The sequence below is a fragment of the Silurus aristotelis genome, assembly GCF_946808225.1.
Source record: "Silurus aristotelis genome assembly, chromosome: 26".
NCBI classification, from domain to species: Eukaryota; Metazoa; Chordata; class Actinopteri; order Siluriformes; family Siluridae; genus Silurus; species Silurus aristotelis.
Window position 1 is genome coordinate 5,878,110 of NC_139599.1, and position 9,985 is coordinate 5,888,094.

General features: G+C 38.0%; 2 protein-coding genes across 2 annotated transcripts; one reads left to right on the forward strand and one right to left on the reverse strand.

Annotated features, from left to right (window-relative positions):
• Positions 1 to 597: 597 nt before the first annotated feature.
• LOC310720716 (polyubiquitin-C) lies at positions 598 to 3,046 on the reverse strand. Its single transcript, XM_083531621.1, has 2 exons — positions 2,907 to 3,046; positions 598 to 2,341 (listed from the first exon to the last, which is right to left on the reverse strand). Exon 2 carries the CDS (start codon positions 2,329 to 2,331, stop codon positions 730 to 732), a length of 1,602 nt encoding a protein of 533 aa, XP_083387747.1. The 5' UTR covers positions 2,332 to 2,341; positions 2,907 to 3,046; the 3' UTR covers positions 598 to 729.
• Positions 3,047 to 6,502: 3,456 nt separating this feature from the next.
• On the forward strand, positions 6,503 to 8,841 carry LOC310720724 (polyubiquitin-B). Its single transcript, XM_083531633.1, has 2 exons — positions 6,503 to 6,660; positions 7,688 to 8,841. The coding sequence occupies exon 2, from the start codon at positions 7,696 to 7,698 to the stop codon at positions 8,611 to 8,613; it is 918 nt and encodes a 305-aa protein (XP_083387759.1). The 5' UTR covers positions 6,503 to 6,660; positions 7,688 to 7,695; the 3' UTR covers positions 8,614 to 8,841.
• The last annotated feature ends 1,144 nt before the right edge of the window (positions 8,842 to 9,985 follow it).

Here is a 9,985-nt window from a genome sequence, read left to right on the forward strand (position 1 = left end):
ATGACCGCTACCCACATTTAGCTTAATAAGCCAGGTGTATTAAAAGGACTATTGGCAGTATTAATTCATAATACTATACATGCTAACAAATTTTTCAATTTGGGCAGTCAGATTAATAGAGCTACACAATACTTAATAAAATGTTTGACAGTTATATACTGCAAGAATTTACCCAATTATTTTTTTTCTATTCTTTGTAATGGTTTAAATGAGAAATGTGCCAATTCTGTAAAATATAATTTCATTACTAAGTAAATTGTTACTTTTCATTTTCACCCAGCCCTTATATCAATCAGAATCTCATTAGAACTAGACCTACCTGACTTGGCAAAAACCAAGTAATGACTGCTGGGCAAGTCATGGGTAAATACAGAGCTGGTAATGTTACAAGACAAGAAAAAAATACATTTCATATACATACAGATGAATAATTATATATGAGAGAGACACTGCAAGCAATCAGTTCTTTCTTAAATTTCATTATAAGATTGAGATCAGAAATGCTCTATATAACTAAAATAACTTTTTTAACAAGCCAAAAAAACGTAACATCAAGTTAAACAAGATAGTAAAATAAGAAAAACAAGTACAACAAACGAATGCATTGAAGTTTTATTTTTATTGTGCCTCATTTTGTGGCTTCAACAATCAGAGGTGGGGTGGGGGCTTAAAAAAAAAAAAAAAAAAAAAAAAAAAAAAAAAGAATTTATTTTTACACTAACATGGAATTTACTGTCCACCCCTAAGACGCAGCACCAGGTGGAGGGTGGACTCCTTCTGGATGTTGTAGTCGGACAGGGTGCGGCCATCTTCCAGCTGCTTGCCGGCGAAGATCAACCTCTGCTGATCTGGGGGGATGCCTTCCTTGTCCTGGATTTTGGCCTTGACGTTCTCAATGGTGTCACTTGGCTCAACCTCAAGCGTGATGGTCTTGCCAGTCAGGGTCTTCACAAAGATCTGCATGCCGCCCCTGAGACGCAGCACCAGGTGGAGGGTGGACTCCTTCTGGATGTTGTAGTCGGACAGGGTGCGACCATCTTCCAGCTGCTTGCCAGCGAAGATCAACCTCTGCTGATCTGGGGGAATGCCTTCTTTGTCCTGGATTTTGGCCTTGACATTCTCAATGGTGTCACTTGGCTCAACCTCAAGGGTGATGGTCTTGCCAGTCAGGGTCTTCACAAAGATCTGCATGCCGCCCCTGAGACGCAGCACCAGGTGGAGGGTGGACTCCTTCTGGATGTTGTAGTCAGACAGGGTGCGACCATCTTCCAGCTGCTTGCCAGCAAAGATCAACCTCTGCTGATCTGGGGGAATGCCTTCTTTGTCCTGGATTTTGGCCTTGACATTCTCAATGGTGTCACTTGGTTCGACCTCAAGGGTGATGGTCTTGCCAGTCAGGGTCTTCACAAAGATCTGCATGCCGCCCCTGAGACGCAGCACCAGGTGGAGGGTGGATTCCTTCTGGATGTTGTAGTCAGACAGGGTGCGACCATCTTCCAGCTGCTTGCCAGCAAAGATCAACCTCTGCTGATCTGGGGGAATGCCTTCTTTGTCCTGGATTTTGGCCTTGACATTCTCAATGGTGTCACTTGGCTCAACCTCAAGGGTGATGGTCTTGCCAGTCAGGGTCTTCACAAAGATCTGCATGCCGCCCCTGAGACGCAGCACCAGGTGGAGGGTGGACTCCTTCTGGATGTTGTAGTCAGACAGGGTGCGACCATCTTCCAGCTGCTTGCCAGCGAAGATCAACCTCTGCTGATCTGGGGGAATGCCTTCTTTGTCCTGGATTTTGGCCTTGACATTCTCAATGGTGTCACTTGGCTCAACCTCAAGGGTGATGGTCTTGCCAGTCAGGGTCTTCACAAAGATCTGCATGCCGCCCCTGAGACGCAGCACCAGGTGGAGGGTGGACTCCTTCTGGATGTTGTAGTCAGACAGGGTGCGACCATCTTCCAGCTGCTTGCCAGCGAAGATCAACCTCTGCTGATCTGGGGGAATGCCTTCTTTGTCCTGGATTTTGGCCTTGACATTCTCAATGGTGTCACTTGGTTCGACCTCAAGGGTGATGGTCTTGCCAGTCAGGGTCTTCACAAAGATCTGCATGCCGCCCCTGAGACGCAGCACCAGGTGGAGGGTGGACTCCTTCTGGATGTTGTAGTCAGACAGGGTGCGACCATCTTCCAGCTGCTTGCCAGCAAAGATCAACCTCTGCTGATCTGGGGGAATGCCTTCCTTGTCCTGGATTTTGGCCTTGACATTCTCAATGGTGTCACTTGGCTCAACCTCAAGGGTAATGGTCTTGCCAGTCAAGGTCTTCACAAAGATCTGCATTTTTTTTATTCTACAGTAAAACAAAAAAAAAAGAAAAAACATCTAGATTACATAAAGCAAACTTTAAATATTTAGTGATTACAAATAAAACAAATAGGCTTTTTATGGCATGTTTAAAGATACCACCATGTAATGAGTTAAAAAAAAAAAAAAGAAGAAAACAAATGAAATTTTAGTTCGACAAGAAAAAATAATTATGTAGGCTTTAAAACAACCGAGGGAAACCGAGAATTTATATTTACATCAAAATGGCCGCCATTTAATTCACTCGAGTAGCCATTTTTAATGACGCCCTTGTTCATTGTTTGAGAAGCAAAAATGACGCAGCAAAGACGCCCTGTGTCGAACAAAGAAACGCCAACCACCATTCTTACTGGAAATAACCTTTTTATACTCCGTTTACAAAACAAAAAACATTTACAGCCAGTTTTACTTTACGAAAACGAAACTAATAGTTTTAAATGCGAATTACAGATCAGGTTAACTTCAGTATGATAAAGACAAAACAGCCCTAATAAACATCAGTAGTATTAATTACGCTAGACTTAAAGTTGTACAAAGAAGAAAAGTCATACCTTTTTTGCAAACACAGTAAACACACCTAAACCAGTCGGCGACGACAGCAGTATGTATAAACTGCACGAGACGCGATAGAGCGTGACACGTAACTGAATTCTTCCGCGATTAAAACTAGTTCCGGTTATTCTTTTTTTTATTATAATTTTTTTTAACCTTTCATTAATAAATTCATTTACAAATATAAAATAAATGTCGTTGTATTTTAACCTACAGTTGTCAATACCAATGTTTATATCAAAACAAGTTTTGACAGTGATTCAAACGGAAATTTCCTGAATGTACTTGTAGGGACCGCGACACTGCGGAGTGATTCAAACAAAACAGCAGTCGAGCGTCAGCAGTTGACGTCAGCCTGCAGTTGAGCAAATAAATAAACCAAAACTTTGGTGGAAAAGGTTTATAAAAAAAATTATATATAAATCCACCTTATGTTAATGATACACGAGCAGCTGGTTCATTGCTCGATCAAGCTGTAATTCCTGTTTTATATTTTATTCAACAGCCTGAAATCGTATCAGCACTCGTGTTTACTGGGCAAAATAGATCCATTTGTGTCCATATTACTAAAAACATGGTAACATGAATCCAGGGTATAAATTCCTTCTTTCTTTTTTTTTTTTTTCTTTTTACAAAATTGGGTTCCATATTTTTTAGTTTACTTTTCATCCAATTCTGTTAATTATTAAATCAAGCTTATGTGTTCTTTGTAATCATTAACACATCTTTCCAGATCCATCATGATACCAGTTGTGCATGTTCTAGACAAACCAGTTCAGAGATTTCTTTCATGACATTTTCCTTTTCATGCTACTGAATCATTCTTTAGATCATACAGCCTTGAAAATGCACAGCATAGTATGAAACAAACACAACTGACGATTCACACTAGCCTACTGGCTTACACAGAACAGATAGATAACAGTTATTGTGTGGGGAAGATATTACACTTTTATTTTGGCATTTACTCTAACAGAGTTCATCATCACCATCTTATCCTGACCTTGAGCAGCCATTTTGTTGCTGAGAATATACCAGAATCTTCTTTTTTTCTGTTTCTTCTTCTTCTATCGGCTGCTCCCATTAGGGGTCGCCACAGTGGATCATATGTCCCCATACCACTCTGTCCTCTACATCTGCCCTTTTTCACACCAAATACCTGCATGTCTTCCCTCACTGAATCCATAAACCCCCTCCATGACCTTCCAGTTTTTCTCTTTTCTGGTGGTTCCATCCTTAGGATTCTCCTACTGATATACCCCATGTTCCTCCTCTGCACATGACCAAACCATCTCAATTGGGCCTTTCTCACTTTGTCCCCAAAACGTTCTACTTGTCCCTCTAATAAACTAATTTCTAATCCTTTTCACTCCCAAAAAATATACCAGAATGGTGTGGAAATATACCACTATTAAAAGCTGTTTCTCAATAAATACTATGGTTTGATAATTAGCTTTGAAGTAACAGACATTGGTAAAACTGGAGTGAGCATATAACTTGAGACAGTACACTACTGATGGGGAGAACGGATCATTTTAGTGTCTTGGTTCTTTAAATCATTCATCGAAATGACAAAATAAATTTTTTTGAGTAAGTTAGTTTATTTTGTCCCTTTAATTCTTTATTGAGCTTCATAGCAAATATGGAAGTCATGGGACAATGGGACAAATAACTCGAACCATAGGACTACTGAGATGAACTACTCAATTCTGTTTCCTGTATAATGCACTGCATAACGTATATGGGTGTCACGTGATAAGCGAACAAATGACTACTCAATTAGTAAAAAAAAGTAAACTACTCAATTCTGTTTCCTGCTTTTCTCATGCACGACCAGTAGTAAATGAACGAATCACTGTTTGATAGATTTGTTCAGAATGAACGGAGCATTCATGAACAAACCATCATTACAGTACATTTAGGACACGCAGAAACATCATATTTATGGGTCACTTCCACATTTTAGAAACATGCCAATCAATTGTTCGATTGATATCTCGATAATTGTAAATGTAAATGTGTATCGTACCAGACAGAAAGACATCCTTAAAATGATCAGAACATGAAACAACTTTTCATAATGGCCATAGCAGTTATAACTCTAAAACTGTAATAATAATACTAAAACTATCTGTTTTGTCTATTTGTCTATCTGTTTATAGAAAACAATTAAATGGATGTCTTTAAATCAGTGTGTTTAAATTTCAAACTGTAATTCTGTCTTGATTGAGCAGTCGTGTATTATTGTGGTATTGGTTATTGTAATACTATATTTGTTTAGGAAACAACCTGTTTCTGTTAAAAACCTGGTTTAAGCAAATTCCATATGCTGATCTAGGGGGGAAAAACGTAAAAGCATTCTTGACAATTATCATCAAAGCTTATGCTTTGTCACTATTATCTGACCTGTATTGCAACATCTGCCTCTTTAACATGAATTCTTATACCTTAAACTAGGTGTTTACCCTGTGTGTGTGTTCCTGAAACAACGTCACAACCGGTTTATCAGCATTTTCTAAAAACAAATATGTGATCCATGACAACAGCAAACACAACAGTCACAACAGTAGTAAAGATATATATTTTGGTTCCTTAAAGGAAAGCGAGAAATGTGTTTATGATGTGCACAAGTGACTAAATGACATGGAGATTGAACAAGGAGTTTTAAGAATTAAATTTCTGATCTGAGAAACGCTCCAAAGCAATTGAGAAAAACTGTAAAAACAGTATCTATAGATAAACTGATTAAATTAGAGATACCCTTTCTTCCAGGTCCAAAGGACAATATTAGCACATGACGAGGCAGGGAAGTCAGAGTTCAAGGTGATTGGGTATTGCATGATAGTCACACATCCATAAACCCCCTCTTTGGCCTTCTTCTTTTCCTCCTTCCTGGTGGCTCCATCTTCAGCATTCTCCTACCGAAATACCCCATGTCCCTCTTCTGCACATGTCCAAACCATCTTAATCGTCCTACATGTGCTGTCTCTCTAATAAACTCGTTTCTAATTCTGTCCATCCTTGTCACTCCCAATGAAAATCTCAACGTCTTCAGCTCTGCTACCTCCAGTTCCACCTCTTGTCTTTTACTAAATGTAACTGTCTCTAAACTTTTTTAACCTTGTTTATTAAATATATAAGATTGATTGGATATATGAGATTAATATAACATAAATAAGACTCAACAAGGGTATATTGTGAGGTATGGCCTATTTCTGTATAACATCAGTTTACTAGTAGAACTAAATGAAATATAAAACAATAATTAAAGTCCAATTGAGCAATAAAATAAAATGTTTTTTGTTTTTTTTTAAAACCTTTTCCCCAAAAGTCTAAATTCTATTTTGTCCTATTTGCCCACCGGCATGATCAACTACAGGCTGATTTTAGCTCACTGATATTTCTGCCCTAGCAACGTTCTAGTCACATGATCCTCCAGTCCCTACCAGTACAATCTAGAAATTTCTTTCCGAGTAAGTCGGCAATGTCACAAATTATTTTAATATAACTATTGGTTTTGACTACTGTAGGTAAAAAAATACAATAACTGTATTTTTCCAATAAAAATAAATGTATGAATCAAATCCAATAAAAAAGGTGAAAAAATAAATAAGGACTAGTTTTAAACGCGGAAGAGATTCGTCACGTGACATGTTGTGTCACGTCCCAGACTATATATTTCGTTGTCAGTCTCTGTTTTGTGTTACTACATTCTCCCTGTTTTCTTGTTTGATTCGTGTGATTGCTGAGGAGGTAATAATTTTACACTTTATTTTTTTAAATAAATATTAAATATGTGCGATTTTAGTTCTTGCTAAATTAAGCATACTGATTTGGGGAATGTTAGGTTGATAACGTTGATCACGTTAATTTGATAGATAACGTTTATTAAAAAGGGTTTCGTTTTAGTAACATAAAACTGGCCTCAAATAATGTTGTTTTTTATGAATGTAGATGAGAAAATATTAATGGGTTGTTTAGTCAGAATGGTGGTTGGAGTTTCATTGTCTGTCGCAGGGCGTTTTTGGTGAGTCATTTTTGCTCCTCAAACAAAGAACCCGGATTTTATAAAATGGCGGCTCATGGTAGTTAAACGGGGGACATTTTATTGAAAAAGAATTAGTCGATTCGCCTTCCTTGTTTTAAAGTCTGCTTAATTTGGATACTTTTGTTTTAGTTCAATTAATTTGGGTTAATTTAAATGTATTACATGGTGTGAATGTGAATTGTATGTATGTCACGTTTAATATAACCATTGGTTTTGACTAATGTAGGTAAAATACGCCCCCTCCCAAAAAAAGATATATAAATCAAATTTAATAAGACAGGATAAAAAAAAAATAGGATTAGTTTTAAGTGTGGAAAGAATTAGTCATGTGACGTCTTATTGGACTATTATATATATTTATATATAATATATTGAGTATAAAATGGGTTATTCAGAATGGTGGTGTTTCATTGTCTGACGCAGGGCGTTTTTGCCTAGTCATTTTCGCTTCTCAAAGAATCTGGATTTTATTAAATGGTGGCTCAGGGAATTAAATGGACATTTTAATGAAAGCAAAAATCTTTGGTTTGCCTTCCTTGTTGTAAAGTCGGCTTAATTTAGGTATTTTTTTGCTTTAGTTAATTTGGGTTAATTAAAATTTATTACATGGTCTAATGTTTAAACATCCAGTAAGAAGCTCATGTCTGTCACTTTGTAATCACTAAAGATTTAATTACTATGCTTTTATGTAGTCTAAATCTTTGTTTTGTAAAAAAAAATTCCCCTCTGTAGAATACAAAATGCAGATCTTTGTGAAGACCCTGACTGGCAAGACCATCACCCTAGAGGTTGAGCCAAGTGACACTATTGAGAATGTCAAAGCCAAAATCCAGGACAAGGAAGGCATTCCTCCAGATCAGCAGAGGTTGATCTTTGCTGGCAAGCAGCTGGAAGATGGTCGCACCCTGTCTGACTACAACATCCAGAAAGAGTCCACCCTCCATCTGGTGCTTCGTCTCAGGGGTGGTATGCAGATCTTTGTCAAGACCTTGACTGGCAAGACCATCACCCTTGAGGTTGAGCCAAGTGACACTATTGAGAATGTCAAAGCCAAAATCCAGGACAAGGAAGGCATTCCTCCAGATCAGCAGAGGTTGATCTTTGCTGGCAAGCAGCTGGAAGATGGTCGCACCCTGTCTGACTACAACATCCAGAAAGAGTCCACCCTCCATCTGGTGCTTCGTCTCAGGGGTGGTATGCAGATCTTTGTCAAGACCTTGACTGGCAAGACCATCACCCTGGAGGTTGAGCCAAGTGACACTATTGAGAATGTCAAAGCCAAAATCCAGGACAAGGAAGGCATTCCCCCAGATCAGCAGAGGTTGATCTTTGCTGGCAAGCAGCTGGAAGATGGCCGCACCCTGTCTGACTACAACATCCAGAAGGAGTCCACCCTCCATCTGGTGCTTCGTCTCAGGGGTGGTATGCAGATCTTTGTCAAGACCTTGACTGGCAAGACCATCACCCTTGAGGTTGAGCCAAGTGACACTATTGAGAATGTCAAAGCCAAAATCCAGGACAAAGAAGGCATTCCCCCAGATCAGCAGAGGTTGATCTTTGCTGGCAAGCAGCTGGAAGATGGCCGCACCCTGTCTGACTACAACATCCAGAAAGAGTCCACTCTCCACCTGGTGCTGCGTCTCAGGGGCGGACAGTAAATGTCCTGAAAAATCATGCTCAATAAAAGTTGCTGAATAAACATCTTGCATTGCATTTAAGTGGTCTCTCTCTCTCCCTCTTTCTCTCCCCCCCCCCCCCCATTTATCTTCGTTGGGTTGTTTAAATAGTAATTGATGCAATAAGATTTGATGCATGTCCAGTTTATTTTCTGTATATTGGTGTAGTTTAAATATTTAATGGAATAAAAATGCTATGTGTATAATCCCTTTTCTGTCTCATAACATCTATTTAAATTTTTGTCCCATTTACACTTTAATAATTCAAAGGTTAAATGTTTAAATGAGTTAATACTGCCAATAGTCCTGTGATTAGTTTGCTTATGAAACTGCATAGCTGTGTTACAAGTATTAACTAAATTTCACAAGATCTACCATTTTACACCAGTATGTGGTTTCTGATCACGTGTTATTTTCAGCAGATAAATTATAACCTGTACATTCAGTAGTGTGTTGACATCTCATCCAGCAATATTTTCACAGCTAGTAACAGCAAACATTGCATATGGATGGTAAATGTACGTATTGTATATCCCACATACAGCAGATGAGCATAAGCTTGTATCTGCTTATATGGTTTAGGGTAGATCCATGGCTTACTGAACACAGACTGCAACTGAAAGAACCTGAATGTCTAAGGTATCAAAGATGTTCATATTTATATATTTTTATAAATGCATATTTTGGGGAGGTCAGAGGAGAGTTCAAAACTTAAACTTTTGTATGAATCATTGTCATAATTTAGTGGGGGGTGGAATCACAGCTTTTGACATTTCCACTTTTATTTCTGGATTCATCTTTTCACATTCACTATTTCTTGTAAACATAATGTTGCTAAGGAAAACTAAAAGATAGTTATAGTCTGGTTTTGTGTTCTGTATTACGAAGGAAATGAAGTAACATTTGCTTTCAGTTTTCTATCTAAATTGAAATCAGTTAATGTGCTAGTCCAGTGGTTCTCTAGATTGATATTTACATTTGCATTTACAATGTAGGGTCTGGGGACCCTATGTCCAGGTAGCCCTGTTTCAAATAATTCTATAATTTAAGTAAGCCTTGGCCATAAGATGCTATTTCTTTATACTTTTTCTTTGTGCACTGTGGTTCTGCGTCTGGAGAAGCACTACATTGCCAAAAGCATTCACTTGTCTGCTGTAAGACATTAAATATATATGTCAGAAGGCCAGGCAGTTTTTATGCTGTAAAACAGGAATTATACATGTGCACCTTAATATATTTTAATATAATTAAAAAGTTGATTTAGTAATTTAATAGAAAAAATGAAACTTGTATATTATATAGGTTCATCACACATACACTGGCGGTCAAAATTAGAGAACAATTTATAAACAAT

Excerpts from the sequence above, each read along its gene's own strand:
- LOC310720716 (XM_083531621.1), bottom strand. The coding sequence starts at position 2,331 with ATGCAGATCTTTGTGAAGACCTTGACTGGCAAGACCATTACCCTTGAG.
- LOC310720724 (XM_083531633.1), top strand. The coding sequence starts at position 7,696 with ATGCAGATCTTTGTGAAGACCCTGACTGGCAAGACCATCACCCTAGAG.